The sequence below is a fragment of the Lissotriton helveticus genome, chromosome 5_1 (assembly GCF_964261635.1).
Source record: "Lissotriton helveticus chromosome 5_1, aLisHel1.1, whole genome shotgun sequence".
In the NCBI taxonomy this organism is placed as follows: Eukaryota; Metazoa; Chordata; class Amphibia; order Caudata; family Salamandridae; genus Lissotriton; species Lissotriton helveticus.
Window position 1 is genome coordinate 1238599319 of NC_136065.1, and position 20334 is coordinate 1238619652.

General features: G+C 40.6%; 1 protein-coding gene across 1 annotated transcript in view; it reads left to right on the forward strand.

Moving 5' to 3' along the window:
- LOC144755247 (scavenger receptor cysteine-rich domain-containing protein DMBT1-like) overlaps positions 1-20334 on the forward strand; it is a 1092132-nt gene that overhangs the window by 332277 nt on the left and 739521 nt on the right. Inside the window, exons 7-10 of the mRNA XM_078643990.1 lie at positions 7786-8106; positions 9635-9688; positions 18145-18465; positions 19995-20048. Coding sequence (XP_078500116.1) covers positions 7786-8106; positions 9635-9688; positions 18145-18465; positions 19995-20048 — 750 coding nt within the window. The remainder of the gene's footprint in view (positions 1-7785; positions 8107-9634; positions 9689-18144; positions 18466-19994; positions 20049-20334) is intronic.

A 20334-nucleotide genomic window follows, 5' to 3' on the forward strand; every position in this document is an offset into this window, starting at 1 on the left:
TTTTAGCACCCCCCACCCTGCCCCTCCCCCGCCCCGCCTTTCTGCACCACCGTAACTCTCTCCATGGGCCACAAAATATAAAAAACAAATTAGCAAAACATACCACAAAACAGCACTTTTAAGAGACTAAAGTGTAACTGAACAAAAATATTGACATCCTCATTTTCTAAAGAACATAAACATAGCTCAAAACATCACAGCCAGATTATAACATAAATACATTCAATAATAAAGTAAAACATTCCTTATGAACAACTAAATCACAAAATAGAACTGGAACAATGAAAAATAATTATAAGTAGCACTTAAAGTGCACTCTTATTGGCTTGGATAGGTTCTGGATCACAAACCTGTGCTGTTCGGGTAGACGCCCTCCCCGGCCTGATGGAGGGAATTTGTGGGAAGAATAAGATAGGGAAGACGTGGGCAGGTAAGGGAATATGGTTGCAGTTGCTGGTAAGGGGAGTTCTCATATGTGTGTTGAGCAAATATCCTTGTTGCATGGCAAGGTAGGTACTTTCAGCGCACTTAACCTGGCAATACGTCTAGTAGCTACAAGACTAGTCATTTGTCTCACAGCAAGTGTATTGAAGCGTCTGGTATGTATTTTTGCTCTTTTGCTCACTTCTGTCAGGTCAACCATGTGTTGTCTTCGTGCAGAACTTATAGCTCTGCACATATCGATGCAATGTTACATGGCAGATCTACATTCCTTTTGATGTGCTGCGACGAGCGTTGCTATGCTGTGTGACACATTTTGGAGATGAGTTCCAGTCTTCACAATTGCCTCTGTCAAGATTCTGGAGTGTTAAGCAGCTTCACATCACCACCTTGTCAGAATTCATTTGCACATCTGTATTTTCTACACAATTCAATTCCAGGCACCTATAAGGGTGAAGAGATAAAGACTGTCACTAAAGTAAGTTTTATCATACACTGCATTTCCCATGGCGCTTTGGGACGAACTGAGTGCTGGCATGTGAGGCAGTGTGTTTCCAACCATTTTATTTTGTTTGAGAAGACTCCCTTGAGCTAATGAGCTGAGGAGTTATGGATGATGCACCTGTGCCCTGTGAATGGTACAGAGAACTGAGAAGGTGTTAGGCAGCATTTCGAGCACCCCCAAAACAATGTGTTGCTGTCGCACGTATGGTTCACACTCACATGTTGAACAACCTATCATTTATTACATAATTAAATGCCTGAAGAGCATACACCAGTTGTCGCCAGTGTGTGACACTGCTGTTACTCTGTTCCTTTCTCCCGAGTCCCCATGCACCACCACGAACTCTTATGACCTCAGGTTCCAAACCTGAAGCCTGATGTCATACAATAATCCTACAACGCATCTCCCTGTTTATAAGCATGAATTAGCTAACCCACAGCACACCCCCTCCTATCGAAACATGAATTAGCCCCAACCAAATAAAAAAACTAAAATAAAAAAACAAATACTAAAACTGTGCATCAAAATAAAATGAGTACAATATTTCACATAGCTACGTATTGCTGCAAACATGAATTAGCTAAACAATGCCCCAACCAAATAAAATAAAAAACAAATACTAAAACTGTGCTTCAAAATAAAATGAGTACAATATTTCACATAGCTATATATTGCTGCATAAATAGTTGTCTAACCATCTAGGTGGTTTCCTGACTCTTTTCTCCTTCACACATTCATGATCCAGTGCCAATGACTTCTCACTATCAGATATGACCTTGACATTTTCTTCTCCTTCACATCCCCAATTCCTCACTGTCCTCAGCAGACCTCCTTTCTTTAATCAACTCCATCCTTGGCTCAAAAAAATCCTATCGAGTTTCCAAAACACATTAAATCCATGCATTCATTTGTGTTGGTATTTGTTACCACCTCATCACCCCACAAATCTGAGTCAGACTTGTGTGAGTCAGCATGATTGCATTCCCACATGTCACTGAAACCTACTACTGCTACTCTATTCAGGTGCCACATTTTTTCAGTACTCAACCTTACCAAATTGCATAAAATCTCCACAACTTCCTTTGCTAGAGATGTGATTTCCTCCAATCTAGAAATCCAGGCTCTTAATTCAGACACATTCACCTACTTTTAAACTTGCTGGTTTAGATCCTCTCCTTGTGCCACAGTACTCTTTACTCTTTTCGTGACCTGGCTTCATTCTTTCAAGTACCTCTTCAATTGACTACTGTTCCACACCAACGTGGACTAACCCCCCCAGGGATTTCTACCTCTCATCATGACAAAAGGTGATACTTCTGTAGTCTCGTTACTAGTGACTCTATAAGCCCTAATCATCTTACCTACTTGAGCCTAGCAATCCTCCTGCTTACTGGCTATTGACAATTGTGTAACATCCTTGACTCTCAGTTGAACCTTTTCACTATTCCGTTTTCAGCAGGAGTTTTACAGTGATGTGGTTTTATACTTCACACCAATATGCTCAAAATATAATTTTGCCGTGTGTGAAACAAATTGTACACCATTATCACTCAAATTGTGTACAGAAATGCCTTCAGAGTGAATACTTGAACTAGAAATTCCAACACTGCATCAGTATCAGCCATATAAACTATTTTCACCGTTGGCCACCAAGAGAATAAATCAATTATAACACAAAATATACTTCTGTGGATCTCCAAAAGGCCCTATGATGTCAATAGCCACCAACTCCCAGGGAAATTGTGAAATCAAACAATCACTCCTGGGAGGCCATCATGGTTAGTTTTGTTATCTAATATTTAATTTGGGCATTTTCTTACATACCTCTCCACCTCTAAGTCAATACCTGCCACCAAAATAGCTTCTTTACAACAGACTTGGTCCGAGTGACTCCAGAATGCTCTTCATGTCCCAAACAAATGACAACTTCACACACTCACCGGTGGAATTACCCATTGTCCCCTTAAAATTGTACAATTTTCCAAAGTGAGCTCTGATCTTATCTCAAAAAAAGGCTTATTAAACTGACTCAAATTATCCTTCTTTGACCTAACCCCACTCAAATTAGTGTTGATGACTGTGACGTTTTATTGCTCTCATACTCCTCAATCCATTCTTCACTTCTGACAGCAGGTTTACCACTATCATGCACCAGTGCCACCTGAAATTCATTTCACCTTCATCTTCACACTCTTCCATATCATTGGTATCCTTAAAAAAAATCAGAAACCTAGTTTGCTTTGCCAGGGAGGTACACCACTTTGTACGGAAAGTCTTGCAGGCGCATAGACAACATTGCAGACCTTGCAGAGTCTTTTACAGTACTTTCTATAGTTACAAAGTTCACCAAGGGCTTACGATGGCAATGGTACATGGCTACTCCCACACAAAAGCTCTGAAATGTTTAGAGGCCCACGCATATGCTAGATGTGCTAAAGTCTAACACTCTATAACGGGGTATTTTTCCTCTGTAGGTGAAAAAGACCTGAAGGCATATGTAATCTCCTTCCTCCCCCTCTTCCTCCATGGACTTATCTTTGACACTTTGTGGAATGGGTTCAGACACAAACGGCTTAGTCGTTATTTGTATTTATTCATTTATATTTAGAATTTTTTTTAAGAGAAATATATCACTTTGTTATTAGAGTGTTGTACATAAACATTAGATTTGGGTTCATGTAATTCGATCTCAGGCTTTGTAATTGAGTCCGTTCCATGTAATTTAAAGTACTCTACACAGGAAACAGGCATCTAGGTCAAAAGTTCATGGTGTCATGTTGATGCATGTCTACCGGAGTGGTATTGTTTCCTTAGGGTGCCATCCTGTGGGTGGAAAGCCTCAGGACCACAAATGTATTTTATGAATGAGTAGAGCAGAAATTACTAGACTTCTTTCCTGAATGCGTGGATTGAGGGATTAGAACTAATCTAAGATGGAAGTGAGTTCCATATTCTTGTTGAAGATCCATAGAAGGTGCGTCTGTAGGTCTTACTTTTCTTAAATCTTGGAGTTTCTAGCAGTAGGGTGTTAGCACTCTTAATGAGTGGCTTCCTCCTGAAAACTTGAGCTAATGTGTTAGATAGCTATGTGTCTTAACATGCAGAGCGTGGAGTCCACTCCTCTAGTTGGAGCCACTGGAGTGACTTCAGAGATGGTGTGATATGATCGAGAAGCATTGGTCCAGTTAATAACCTCACTGTGGTATTTAAGATTGCCCTTATTAGTGCCGTGTGTGCTTTTTGCAGGCCTGTTAGAATTGCACTCCCGTAGTCTAGTGTGGACACAACCAGGGATTGAATTGTGAGTTTGAAGTCTTGTGATGGCAAGAAAGGCTTCCGTTTCTTAAGTAGGCTGAGTTGGTGATAGGCACTGCGATTGGTGGCGCTGTTGTGTGCCTGTATGTCAAGGTTTGTGTCTAGTTTGATCCCAATAGATTTTATTGTTTTAACCTTAGTGGATATGCAGTAAGTAGATGACATCTAAGGCCCTGATTATGAGTCTGTCTGTCCGAGGACTGCCAGAGTCGTGGGGGTGTGACGGTAGCCACCCAGCATTGGCGGACTGACCACCCCATTCCGAGTTGAGTGGTCGTATAGTCATGGGTCCACCGGGTCATGGGTCCACCGACACCACCAGGGAACCTCTGTTCCCTGGTGGTGGTGCAGAAGTCAGGATGCCGCAATATACGTGGCGGAACTGCCGCTGTCCCGCCAAGCATATTATGAGTTTCCTCTCCACTAGTGGTGTAATGGAGGCTCTTACTCCATGTACACTGTGGCACTGAGGAAACAAAGGGGGACCTACAGGGCTCCCTGTGTCTCCTCCGCATATTGATGCACACAGAGGGGCATAACATGTGGCCCTCTGCCTGCATGCACACCAGTTACTGCACCTCATAGACGTTCGAGTCCATGACATGCAGGAACGATGTTGTGCAATCCCACTGCAGCACCTTTTTCAAAGGCACTGCCACCTTTGAAAGAGGCACTGCCATTGGGCCCCCACGCTGCTAGACTGCAAGACCACTTCTAAGTCATATTCTGACAGGCAGGCGGTGGTAAGTCTTGGCGGTGCGTGAGCATGGCAGTAGTGGACCAACTACTCCTGTACTGCTGAAACTCAGAATCGGGCCCTTGGTGTGTCATCCATTAATGTACTGGCAGGGGCAGGGGATGGCAAGAGGAGCAGGATTTCTATTTTCATGGTATTCAATTTGAGGTATTTCCATGATTGCCAAGTTTGGGTTTTCACCAGAATGTCCTTTACTCAAGTGATAGCTTCCTGGGTGGAATTTTTTAAGTAGAGTTGCATGTCGTTTGCTTACATGTAGTACCCAATGTTCACCATTTCCTGGATCCTAGTCAATGGGTTCATGCATAGGTTGAAGAGTGTAGGAGCTATAATGGATTTTTTCTCACTAGATATGTCTTGCATTATGAGCTTCCCAGTTTGATTCATTGAGAACTATTATTAAGAAAAGAGGTGAACCCTTTGAGAACGCTACCTCAGAACACCACTCTTTGTTCAAGTAGCTCCAGAAGTCTGTCATGATTAATTTCTTTTGTCCTCATTTTGCCAACTCTCTTGTTGGTACTCTTCCTATCTCTCTATACTGAGTGTGTAGACCATTAGAGAGGCGACGGGATAACCCTTAAGAAGAATGCTGTTTCCATTCCCATCTCCTTTCCCCTCCGGGGACCATAGGTGAGTTTCTGGAGAAATCAGGGCTGAAAACATATTTTCCTTAATCATTGGACCCACTTGTCTCCTCTCTCCAATCCAGTGGCGTAATGAAACTTGAGGGGCCCCCCTGCAAACTACATGAAGCCCCCCCCCATTTTCCGTGCCAGTCTAGAGCTCTCAGGCCACGACCCGCCATACTGCAGGGGATGCGGGTCAGTTGTTACACCACTGTCACCAATACAGCCGTTATAAGTAACACTGGATGGTGGAGTCAAAGGTTGGGGTAGTCTGCCAGCAGGCTGTCATAGGTGGTGGTCCATTCATTACAAGGTCCCTGCCATCAGTACGCCGGGGAAGTTTGCCCAATTTTAGGTGGGTTTCCTCATGCAGACTCCTGTCATGATATACAACATCGGGCCCACTCATCGTTCAGTTTTGACAAAAGTGCATCCACTGCTCCTTCTCGTTCCCTTTTTAAAACATTAGACAAAGCGATAATTTGTCCTTGTTCATCTCATGTGTTTAGCTGAATTATATGTAACTGATTCCTCTATTCTTTTAAGTGTCCTTTAAAAGTTTACCACGTATCACAAGCACCTTATCTGACAAATGAAATACAATTTCTCATCCTTATACTCGTTAGGGATGAATACCCCCCAAAAATATTTTCCTTCCTACACTCTTCAACCTCTACATTCTTTACGTAATTTTGAAGTTTTATGTAACACAAACGTGGTCGTAAGGCATTAGAGAGCTGTACATGAGCTCCAGATTACATAGCACAATGTATTCTTTTATGTTAGACATAGGAGATTAAGTGAATTCCCCAAAATCACAAAATGTTGAATTGTGGACAGAACTAGAACCTGGTAACCCATTTCCAAAGTTTGCGGCTCTGACCATTAGGTCACACCTATTCCAACTCATTTATATAGTTCGAACATGCCCCAAGGACATTAGAACACTTTACATGAACACCAGATTACATGACATATTTATTTATTTTTGTGTGGGGGATTAGAAGATTATGTGATTTACCCAGCATATGCTGCAACTTGACTGATACTCCAATCACATCTCATTCGTTCTCTATATGCCCTTGTGGCGGCCCATTGAAGCCAGTAGCATAATAAAACTGGCCTGTATCAATAACAATCTATAAAAGACTCCATTGGAGACATTAAATCACCTGGCAACTGATCTTCTATGGGTTTCCAAGAACTTGATGTGATGTAAAAACGTTAACAAGTTGTATATCTGCTTTAACTTGTGCTGTTACTGTTGTACATATTTTGTAACAACAAGGGAACCCAAACAAGTTGGCCATGAAATACAGGTGCTGAATAGCAGAGTTTCTTCCAGGGTGATTCCCGGGTGATTCACCCAGGAAGAAACTCTGCTATTCAGCACCCGTACTTCATTGAAACGGCGGTTGAGCCTATCACAGTACACTACAAGAAATTACCCCCGTACGTGTCTTGGAAATTAATTCTATTGGAGCAGCCATCACAGCAGCTCCATCTCACCGCGCAAGCTACCTCGACTTGGTTCTGTGGCTAATGAGGTTCTAACTTACAAGCATGATATTAATGTCCTGATGATGATCCGCTCATTTCTTAAACGAATCAAAATGCCGTCGACACCTTAATACACCTTACACGCACATAAACTTTCGTTCATTTTGATGTAAAGGTGTTTGCAGTGAATTGTTTTCTTGACATTGTATATTCCTTGTGAAACAAACCAAGCTTTGCCTGAGCCCCCTGTTGATTGTTTTTTCCCTTGTTTTGTACTATATCTGCTGAGTAGGATACAGGATTGTGTCCCAGTTTATGTATTTTTGTGTATTACTATGTTGAAAGCCTACAAGTAAATATTAGACCTCTGGCCGGCTGGACAAGTCTACAAAATATAGCTACGATTGAGTCTATATTCATTTTTTGGTTTCCATCTCACTTTCTGGGGACCTCTGTTGTTGAAAATAAGTTACCATGGTACATATCTTGTCCTGTGCAAGTGAACACGTTTATATATCTGTATTGTCGTCTTTATATCATTTGATATTTACATTTTGTGTTGATACCACTGTTCACATGACACTCCTATTAAACAAACAAATAAATACATATATGTTCTTTCTCACTTGATCCTCAAGATACTCAAAGTCTGGATTTACGCCTGGTAAATGGATGGAAGAGATGCAATGGACGCATTGAGATTTATTACCAAGGAGCCTGGGGGACAGTGTGTGATGATTTGTGGAGTACAGCCAATTCACAAGTTGTGTGCAGACAGCTGGGCTGTGGTACTGTCATGGCTTCTCCCGGAGGGGCCGCTTTTGGTCAGGGAACTGGAAGCATTCTTCTGGATGATGTAATCTGCAGAGGACAAGAATCTCACCTGTGGGACTGTCCCAACAAAGGATGGAACATACATAACTGTCTCCATAACCATGATGCTGGGGTCATCTGTTCAGGTATTTTGTAATGTATTTACCATAAAAAATAAAGGAAACACACCTTTTTTTATATCATTAAATAAGGAAGAAGAGTGGAGTAGAGTGGACTTTGGGTGAATGCATTTTTGGTTGCTTGATGCACTGTTGAAATATAAACTGCATTTTAATTAATTCAATGTGAAATGTATGTTTAATGACTAACTGTTAGTGTGTCAATGAGTGGGTGAATTGGGTCACTTGGAAGTTCATGTTGGGCAATTTAGATCATATGTCTGGTCTGCTGTACACCATCATATAGAATTGGTTTAAAGCTATAGCACCAATCTAGGAAAAGTCATGCGATGAAAATGTTGTGTGGATGTGACAGTGGTAAAGGGTAGCCTGAATTGAAATAGGAACTTCCACTGCCTAATGCTTAAACAAGAAGGGACTCTTGTGCTTAAATATTGCAGAAAAAAGAGAGAACCAGTGCCTCTCACACTATGGAAGTGGAATTGAACAGAATAAGGTTTATTCTGCACAGGGTGAAATGATTATCCCCTACACAGTAAGGAAGAGAGAGGGTGGTGAGACTGCTAAAGTACAGCAGGAATTGAATATCCTGGGGTAAAGTAGGAACATTACTTGTATTTTGTAACCTGTATAAATGCGCCAATCAAAATTGAGGTGGAAGGGGGGTTGTATTTATCACATATGGCCAATGCCTAGGGATGACGTTTTTGCCTTAAACTAGGTAAATTATACATAACGTGCAGAATTTAACGCAAACCAAATTCTACATGTATTGTCATTTCCCTGGCATTTTCCCCATGAACAGTTGATGGCTTGACTGAAAAAATGTAACTTAGGACACAGCGTAGGCCTGTGGTAATACCATGAAACTTAGAATCTTTCTATTTGCTGTTACAAGGGCATTGGAATTTAGTGTCTCACAAGTGATCAGGGCCTGAGAGGAGTTAGGCAGAACATCATAACTGGCCTCTTCCAACTACTACTGATGCTTCTTGCTTATACAAATACGTCAAACGTTTTGGAGGGGAACATATATAACATAATTTTAATCAAATTTTGTAGGGAAACCTATCTAAACATTATTTTGAATCTCCTATTTATTGAATTTCATAATAGATTGCGTTTGTATATGATTTTTTTCACATCTTCATTGCTCTAGTTCTTCTTGTCTTTTAATTTGTGGTATTAACTGGTAGTCCTACCAGGGATGGCAAAATCCAACTTTTTAGTTTATAAAACAATTCTATCCACTAGAGACAAAATACAGCAAAATGCAAAATAGAGAGAAATATTGCCTCATATGTTAATGATGCACCAAGTTGACGCCCCACTCTAATGCTTGGGAACTAGGTTATTAATTCAAACATAGTTTTTGCTCTCTAAAATTGGATGGAATCCCCTCTGCACTGCTGATACATTTGAAGATGTCTCCACGAATGAAGAATTTAAGTAGGTACAATAGGCAAACCATTTGGAAAATATGTTTTATTTTCTTCACTAGGTAAACAATTATTAAGTTGTGTTTCTATTGCAGGGGAAATTACATTAACCACAGTAACACAACCAACTATGACAACTACACCAGCAGGTAATAGCAGTCTGATGTGAAATGTGATTGTACCTTTTGAAATGTATATAATGTTATTCTCACCGTTTGAAAGTAATGCTCTGGTATGAGATTCTTAAAACAAAATATTGTAATATTGAAGACTGACAGAAATACTGTTGTGTTTTAATTTGCTTGTATTTATGTATGTATGTATATACATATTTATATGTATGTATGTATGTGGTATTTCTATGGCTTGAATTTAGCCAAAAGGCAGCAGAGTAGAGTACTGTACACAGTAAAATACAAGCATAACATCAACAAGTTTTAAGAGATGTTAATGGTTTGTATACCGTTCTGCATTGTTATGTGGTGTTCTTTAAGCTTCTCAACTTCACAAACATTTTGTTTATTATTGCATTTTTACAATCATATATGTTACACTCTTCAAAAATTACACATTTAGGCCCCAAATAGGAGTTTAGAAGAGCGAAATTACTGCTTGGTTTTGTTAATTTTGCTCCATGCAAAATGTGATGCAGCGTGCGTTACGAAATTTGTTTTATTAATTACATTGTTTATTTACCTCCAATTATCCATATTTCGGTTTTTAGCACCCCCCACCCTGCCCCTCCCCAGCCCTGCCTTTCTGCCCCACCGGAACTCTCTCCACGGGCCGCGGCTGTGTAGACAGAAAAATCACCTAAAACAATTATACATTTCATGGCAACCGTTTTTAAATTGTGAATTGCACTTAAAAACTCCTCCTGCCTTGAGTGACTGGAAATCGTCACAAAATATAAAAAACAAATTAGCAAAACATACCAAAAAACAGCACTTTTAAGAGACTAAAGTGTAACTGAACAAAAATATTGACAACCTCATTTTCTAAAGAACATAAACACAGCGCAAAACATCACAGCCAGATTATAACATAAATACATTCAATAATAAAGTAAAACATTCCTTATGAACAACTAAATCTCAAAATAGAACTGGAACAATGAAAAATAATTATAAGTAGCACTTAAAGTGCACTCTTATTGGCTTGGATAGGTTCTGGATCACAAACCTGTGCTGTTTGGGTAGACGTCCTCTCCGGCCTGATGGAGGGAATTTGTGGGAAGAATAAGATAGGGAAGACGTGGGCAGGTAAGGGAATATGGTTGCAGTTGCTGGTAAGGGGAGTTCTCACATGTGTGTTGAGCAAATATCCTTGTTGCATGGCAAGGTAGGTACTTTCAGCGCACTTAACCTGGCAATACGTCTAGTAGCTACAAGACTAGTCATTTGTCTCACAGCAAGTGTATTGAAGCGTCTGGTATGTATTTTTGCTCTTTTGCTCACTTCTGTCAGGTCAACCATGTGTTGTCTTCGTGCAGAACTTATAGCTCTGCACATATCGATGCAATGTTACATGGCAGATCTACATTCCTTTTGATGTGCTGCGACGAGCGTTGCTATGCTGTGTGACACATTTTGGAGATGAGTTCCAGTCTTCACAATTGCCTCTGTCAAGATTCTGGAGTGTTAAGCAGCTTCACATCACCACCTTGTCAGAATTCATTTGCACATCTGTATTTTCTACACAATTCAATTCCAGGCACCTATAAGGGTGAAGAGATAAAGACTGTCACTAAAGTAAGTTTTATCATACACTGCATTTCCCATGACGCTTTGGGACGAACTGAGTGCTGGCATGTGAGGCAGTGTGTTTCCAACCATTTTATTTTGTTTGAGAAGACTCCCTTGAGCTAATGAGCTGAGGAGTTATGGATGATGCACCTGTGCCCTGTGAATGGTACAGTGAACTGAGAAGGTGTTAGGCAGCATTTCGAGCACCCCCAAAACAATGTGTTGCTGTCGCACGTATGGTTCACACTCACATGTTGAACAACCTATCATTTATTACATAATTAAATGCCTGAAGAGCATACACCAGTTGTCGCCAGTGTGTGACACTGCTGTTACTCTGTTCCTTTCTCCCGAGTCCCCATGCACCAACACGAACTCTTATGACCTCAGGTTCCAAACCTGAAGCCTGATGTCATACAATAATCCTACAACGCATCTCCCTGTTTATAAGCATGAATTAGCTAACCTACAGCACACCCCCTCCTATCGAAACATGATTTAGCCCCAACCAAATAAAAAAACTAAAATAAAAAAACAAATACTAAAACTGTGCATTAAAATAAAATGAGTACAATATTTCACATAGCTACGTATTGCTGCAAACATGAATTAGCTAAACAATGCCCCAACCAAGTAAAATAAAAAACAAATACTAAAACTGTGCTTCAAAATAAAATGAGTACAATATTTCACATAGCTATATATTGCTGCATAAATAGTTGTCTAACCATTCGGGTGGTTTCCTGACTCTTTTCTCCTTCACACATTCATGATCCAGTGCCAATGACTTCTCACTATCAGATATGACCTTGACATTTTCTTCTCCTTCACATCCCCAATTCCTCACTGTCCTCAGCAGACCTCCTTTCTTTAATCAACTCCATCCTTGGCTCAAAAAAATCCTATCGAGTTTCCAAAACACATTAAATCCATGCATTCATTTGTGTTGGTATTTGTTACCACCTCATCACCCCACAAATCTGAGTCAGACTTGTGTGAGTCAGCATGATTGCATTCCCACATGTCACTGAAACCTACTACTGCTACTCTATTCAGGTGCCACATTTTTTCAGTACTCAACCTTACCAAATTGCATAAAATCTCCACAACTTCCTTTGCTTCATAGAGATGTGATTTCCTCCAATCTAGAAATCCAGGCTCTTAATTCAGACACATTCACCTACTTTTAAACTTGCTGGTTTAGATCCTCTCCTTGTGCCACAGTACTCTTTAATCTTTTCGTGACCTGGCTTCATTCTTTCAAGTACCTCTTCAATTGACTACTGTTCCACACCAACGTGGACTAACCCCCCCAGGGATTTCTACCTCTCATCATGACAAAAGGTGATACTTCTGTAGTCTCGTTACTAGTGACTCTATAAGCCCTAATCATCTTACCTACTTGAGCCTAGCAATCCTCCTGCTTACTGGCTATTGACAATTGTGTAACATCCTTGACTCTCAGTTGAACCTTTTCACTATTCCGTTTTCAGCAGGAGTTTTACAGTGATGTGGTTTTATACTTCACACCAATATGCTCAAAATATAATTTTGCCATGTGTGAAACAAATTGTACACCATTATCACTCAAATTATGTACAGAAATGCCTTCAGAGTGAATACTTGAACTAGAAATTCCAACACTGCATCAGTATCAGCCATATAAACTATTTTCACCGTTGGCCACCAAGAGAATAAATCAATTATAACACAAAATATACTTCTGTGGATCTCCAAAAGGCCCTATGATGTCAATAGCCACCAACTCCCAGGGAAATTGTGAAATCAAACAATCACTCCTGGGAGGCCATCATGGTTAGTTTTGTTATCTAATATTTAATTTGGGCATTTTCTTACATACCTCTCCACCTCTAAGTCAATACCTGCCACCAAAATAGCTTCTTTACAACAGACTTGGTCCGAGTGACTCCAGAATGCTCTTCATGTCCCAAACAAATGACAACTTCACACACTCACCGGTGGAATTACCCATTGTCCCCTTAAAATTGTACAATTTTCCAAAGTGAGCTCTGATCTTATCTCAAAAAAAGGCTTATTAAACTGACTCAAATTATCCTTCTTTGACCTAACCCCACTCAAATTAGTGTTGATGACTGTGACGTTTTATTGCTCTCATACTCCTCAATCCATTCTTCACTTCTGACAGCAGGTTTACCACTATCATGCACCAGTGCCACCTGAAATTCATTTCACCTTCATCTTCACACTCTTCCATATCATTGGTATCCTTAAAAAAAATCAGAAACCTAGTTTGCTTTGCCAGGGAGGTACACCACTTTGTACGGAAAATCTTGCAGGCGCATAGACAACATTGCAGACCTTGCAGAGGCTTTTACAGTACTTTCTATAGTTACAAAGTTCACCAAGGGCTTACGATGGCAATGGTACATGGCTACTCCCACACAAAAGCTCTGAAATGTTTAGAGGCCCACGCATATGCTAGATGTGCTAAAGTCTAACACTCTATAACGGGGTATTTTTCCTCTGTAGGTGAAAAAGACCTGAAGGCATATGTAATCTCCTTCCTCCCCCTCTTCCTCCATGGACTTATCTTTGACACTTTGTGGAATGGGTTCAGACACAAACGGCTTAGTCGTTATTTGTATTTATTCATTTATATTTAGAATTTTTTTTAAGAGAAATATATCACTTTGTTATTAGAGTGTTGTACATAAACATTAGATTTGGGTTCATGTAATTCGATCTCAGGCTTTGTAATTGAGTCCGTTCCATGTAATTTAAAGTACTCTACACAGGAAACAGGCATCTAGGTCAAAAATTCATGGTGTCATGTTGATGCATGTCTACCGGAGTGGTATTGTTTCCTTAGGGTGCCATCCTGTGGGTGGAAAGCCTCAGGACCACAAACGTATTTTATGAATGAGTAGAGCAGAAATTACTAGACTTCTTTCCTGAATGCGTGGATTGAGGGATTAGAACTAATCTAAGATGGAAGTGAGTTCCATATTCTTGTTGAAGATCCATAGAAGGTGCGTCTGTAGGTCTTACTTTTCTTAAATCTTGGAGTTTCTAGCAGTAGGGTGTTAGCACTCTTAATGAGTGGCTTCCTCCTGAAAACTTGAGCTAATGTGTTAGATAGCTATGTGTCTTAACATGCAGAGCGTGGAGTCCACTCCTCTAGTTGGAGCCACTGGAGTGACTTCAGAGATGGTGTGATATGATCGAGAAGCATTGGTCCAGTTAATAACCTCACTGTGGTATTTGAGATTGCCCTTATTAGTGCCGTGTGTGCTTTTTGCAGGCCTGTTAGAATTGCACTCCCGTAGTCTAGTGTGGACACAACCAGGGATTGAATTGTGAGTTTGAAGTCTTGTGATGGCAAGAAAGGCTTCCGTTTCTTAAGTAGGCTGAGTTGGTGATAGGCACTGCGATTGGTGGCGCTGTTGTGTGCCTGTATGTCAAGGTTTGTGTCTAGTTTGATCCCAATAGATTTTATTGTTTTGACCTTAGTGGATATGCAGTAAGTAGATGACATCTAAGGCCCTGATTATGAGTCTGTCTGTCCGAGGACTGCCAGAGTCGTGGGGGTGTGACGGTAGCCACCCAGCATTGGCGGACTGACCACCCCATTCCGAGTTGAGTGGTCGTATAGTCATGGGTCCACCGACACCACCAGGGAACCTCTGTTCCCTGGTGGTGGTGCAGAAGTCAGGATGCCGCAATATACGTGGCGGAACTGCCGCTGTCCCGCCAAGCATATTATGAGTTTCCTCTCCACTAGTGGTGTAATGGAGGCTCTTACTCCATGTACACTGTGGCACTGAGGAAACAAAGGGGGACCTACAGGGCTCCCTGTGTCTCCTCCGCATATTGATGCACACAGAGGGGCATAACATGTGGCCCTCTGCCTGCATGCACACCAGTTACTGCACCTCATAGACGTTCGAGTCCATGACATGCAGGAACGATGTTGTGCAATCCCACTGCAGCACCTTTTTCAAAGGCACTGCCACCTTTGAAAGAGGCACTGCCATTGGGCCCCCACGCTGCTAGACTGCAAGACCACTTCTAAGTCATATTCTGACAGGCAGGCGGTGGTAAGTCTTGGTGGTGCGTGAGCATGGCAGTAGTGGACCAACTACTCCTGTACTGCTGAAACTCAGAATCGGGCCCTTGGTGTGTCATCCATTAATGTACTGGCAGGGGCAGGGGATGGCAAGAGGAGCAGGATTTCTATTTTCATGGTATTCAATTTGAGGTATTTCCATGATTGCCAAGTTTGGGTTTTCACCAGAATGTCCTTTACTCAAGTGATAGCTTCCTGGGTGGAATTTTTTAAGTAGAGTTGCATGTCGTTTGCTTACATGTAGTACCCAATGTTCACCATTTCCTGGATCCTAGTCAATGGGTTCATGCATAGGTTGAAGAGTGTAGGAGCTATAATGGATCTTTTCTCACTAGATATGTCTTGCATTATGAGCTTCCCAGTTTGATTCATTGAGAACTATTATTAAGAAAAGAGGTGAACCCTTTGAGAACGCTACCTCAGAACACCACTCTTTGTTCAAGTAGCTCCAGAAGTCTGTCATGATTAATTTCTTTTGTCCTCATTTTGCCAACTCTCTTGTTGGTACTCTTCCTATCTCTCTATACTGAGTGTGTAGACCATTAGAGAGGCGACGGGATAACCCTTAAGAAGAATGCTGTTTCCATTCCCATCTCCTTTCCCCTCCGGGGACCATAGGTGAGTTTCTGGAGAAATCAGGGCTGAAAACATATTTTCCTTAATCATTGGACCCACTTGTCTCCTCTCTCCAATCCAGTGGCGTAATGAAACTTGAGGGGCCCCCCTGCAAACTACATGAAGCCCCCCCCCATTTTCCGTGCCAGTCTAGAGCTCTCAGGCCACGACCCGCCATACTGCAGGGGATGCGGGTCGGTTGTTACACCACTGTCACCAATACAGCCGTTATAAGTAACACTGGATGGTGGAGTCAAAGGTTGGGGTAGTCTGCCAGCAGGCTGTCATAGGTGGTGGTCCATTCATTACAAGGTCCCTGCCATCAGTACGCCGGGGAAGTTTGCCCAATTTTAGGTGGGTTTCCTCATGCAGACTCCTGTCATGATATACAACATCGGGCCCACTCATCGTTCAGTTTTGACAAAAGTGCATCTACTGCTCCTTCTCGTTCCCTTTTTAAAACATTAGACAAAGCGATAATTTGTCCTTGTTCATCTCATGTGTTTAGCTGAATTATATGTAACTGATTCCTCTATTCTTTTAAGTGTCCTTTAAAAGTTTACCACGTATCACAAGCACCTTATCTGACAAATGAAATACAATTTCTCATCCTTATACTCGTTAGGGATGAATACCCCCAAAAAATATTTTCCTTCCTACACTCTTCAACCTCTACATTCTTTACGTAATTTTGAAGTTTTATGTAACACAAACGTGGTCGTAAGGCATTAGAGAGCTGTACATGAGCTCCAGATTACATAGCACAATGTATTCTTTTATGTTAGACACAGGAGATTAAGTGAATTTCCCAAAATCACAAAATGTTGAATTGTGGACAGAACTAGAACCTGGTAACCCATTTCCAAAGTTTGCGGCTCTGACCATTAGGTCACACCTATTCCAACTCATTTATATAGTTCGAACATGCCCCAAGGACATTAGAACACTTTACATGAACACCAGATTACATGACATATTTATTTATTTTTGTGTGGGGGATTAGAAGATTATGTGATTTACCCAGCATATGCTGCAACTTGACTGATACTCCAATCACATCTCATTCGTTCTCTATATGCCCTTGTGGCGGCCCATTGAAGCCAGTAGCATAATAAAACTGGCCTGTATCAATAACAATCTATAAAAGACTCCATTGGAGACATTAAATCACCTGGCAACTGATCTTCTATGGGTTTCCAAGAACTTGATGTGATGTAAAAACGTTAACAAGTTGTATATCTGCTTTAACTTGTGCTGTTACTGTTGTACATATTTTGTAACAACAAGGGAACCCAAACAAGTTGGCCATGAAGTACAGGTGCTGAATAGCAGAGTTTCTTCCAGGGTGATTCCCGGGTGATTCACCCAGGAAGAAACTCTGCTATTCAGCACCCGTACTTCATTGAAACGGCGGTTGAGCCTATCACAGTACACTACAAGAAATTACCCCCGTACGTGTCTTGGAAATTAATTCTATTGGAGCAGCCATCACAGCAGCTCCATCTCACCGCGCAAGCTACCTCGACTTGGTTCTGTGGCTAATGAGGTTCTAACTTACAAGCATGATATTAATGTCCTGATGATGATCCGCTCATTTCTTAAACGAATCAAAATGCCGTCGACACCTTAATACACCTTACACGCACATAAACTTTCGTTCATTTTGATGTAAAGGTGTTTGCAGTGAATTGTTTTCTTGACATTGTATATTCCTTGTGAAACAAACCAAGCTTTGCCTGAGCCCCCTGTTGATTTTTTTTCCCCTTGTTTTGTACTATATCTGCTGAGTAGGATACAGGATTGTGTCCCAGTTTATGTATTTTTGTGTATTACTATGTTGAAAGCCTACAAGTAAATATTAGACCTCTGGCCGGCTGGACAAGTCCACAAAATATAGCTACGATTGAGTCTATATTCATTTTTTGGTTTCCATCTCACTTTCTGGGGACCTCTGTTGTTGAAAATAAGTTACCATGGTACATATCTTGTCCTGTGCAAGTGAACACGTTTATATATCTGTATTGTCGTCTTTATATCATTTGATATTTACATTTTGTGTTGATACCACTGTTCACATGACACTCCTATTAAACAAACAAATAAATACATATATGTTCTTTCTCACTTGATCCTCAAGATACTCAAAGTCTGGATTTACGCCTGGTAAATGGATGGAAGAGATGCAATGGACGCATTGAGATTTATTACCAAGGAGCCTGGGGGACAGTGTGTGATGATTTGTGGAGTACAGCCAATTCACAAGTTGTGTGCAGACAGCTGGGCTGTGGTACTGTCATGGCTTCTCCCGGAGGGGCCGCTTTTGGTCAGGGAACTGGAAGCATTCTTCTGGATGATGTAATCTGCAGAGGACAAGAATCTCACCTGTGGGACTGTCCCAACAAAGGATGGAACATACATAACTGTCTCCATAACCATGATGCTGGGGTCATCTGTTCAGGTATTTTGTAATGTATTTACCATAAAAAATAAAGGAAACACACCTTTTTTTATATCATTAAATAAGGAAGAAGAGTGGAGTAGAGTGGACTTTGGGTGAATGCATTTTTGGTTGCTTGATGCACTGTTGAAATATAAACTGCATTTTAATTAATTCAATGTGAAATGTATGTTTAATGACTAACTGTTAGTGTGTCAATGAGTGGGTGAATTGGGTCACTTGGAAGTTCATGTTGGGCAATTTAGATCATATGTCTGGTCTGCTGTACACCATCATATAGAATTGGTTTAAAGCTATAGCACAAATCTAGGAAAAGTCATGCGATGAAAATGTTGTGTGGATGTGACAGTGGTAAAGGGTAGCCTGAATTGAAATAGGAACTTCCACTGCCTAATGCTTAAACAAGAAGGGACTCTTGTGCTTAAATATTGCAGAAAAAAGAGAGAACCAGTGCCTCTCACACTATGGAAGTGGAATTGAACAGAATAAGGTTTATTCTGCACAGGGTGAAATGATTATCCCCTACACAGTAAGGAAGAGAGAGGGTGGTGAGACTGCTAAAGTACAGCAGGAATTGAATATCCTGGGGTAAAGTAGGAACATTACTTGTATTTTGTAACCTGTATAAATGCGCCAATCAAAATTGAGGTGGAAGGGGGGGTTGTATTTATCACATATGGCCAATGCCTAGGGATGACGTTTTTGCCTTAAACTAGGTAAATTATACATAACGTGCAGAATTTAACGCAAACCAAATTCTACATGTATTGTCATTTCCCTGGCATTTTCCCCATGAACAGTTGATGGCTTGACTGAAAAAATGTAACTTAGGACACAGCGTAGGCCTGTGGTAATACCATGAAACTTAGAATCTTTCTATTTGCTGTTACAAGGGCATTGGAATTTAGTGTCTCACAAGTGATCAGGGCCTGAGAGGAGTTAGGCAGAACATCATAACTGGCCTCTTCCAACTACTACTGATGCTTCTTGCTTATACAAATACGTCAAACGTTTTGGAGGGGAACATATATAACATAATTTTAATCAAATTTTGTAGGGAAACCTATCTAAACATTATTTTGAATCTCCTATTAATTGAATTTCATAATAGATTGCGTTTGTATATGATTTTTTTCACATCTTCATTGCTCTAGTTCTTCTTGTCTTTTAATTTGTGGTATTAACTGGTAGTCCTACCAGGGATGGCAAAATCCAACTTTTTAGTTTATAAAACAATTCTATCCACTAGAGACAAAATACAGCAAAATGCAAAATAGAGAGAAATATTGCCTCATATGTTAATGATGCACCAAGTTGACGCCCCACTCTAATGCTTGGGAACTAGGTTATTAATTCAAACATAGTTTTTGCTCTCTAAAATTGGATGGAATCCCCTCTGCACTGCTGATACATTTGAAGATGTCTCCACGAATGAAGAATTTAAGTAGGTACAATAGGCAAACCATTTGGAAAATATGTTTTATTTTCTTCACTAGGTAAACAATTATTAAGTTGTGTTTCTATTGCAGGGGAAATTACATTAACCACAGTAACACAACCAACTATGACAACTACACCAGCAGGTAATAGCAGTCTGATGTGAAATGTGATTGTACCTTTTGAAATGTATATAATGTTATTCTCACCGTTTGAAAGTAATGCTCTGGTATGAGATTCTTAAAACAAAATATTGTAATATTGAAGACTGACAGAAATACTGTTGTGTTTTAATTTGCTTGTATTTATGTATGTATGTATATACATATTTATATGTATGTATGTATGTGGTATTTCTATGGCTTGAATTTAGCCAAAAGGCAGCAGAGTAGAGTACTGTACACAGTAAAATACAAGCATAACATCAACAAG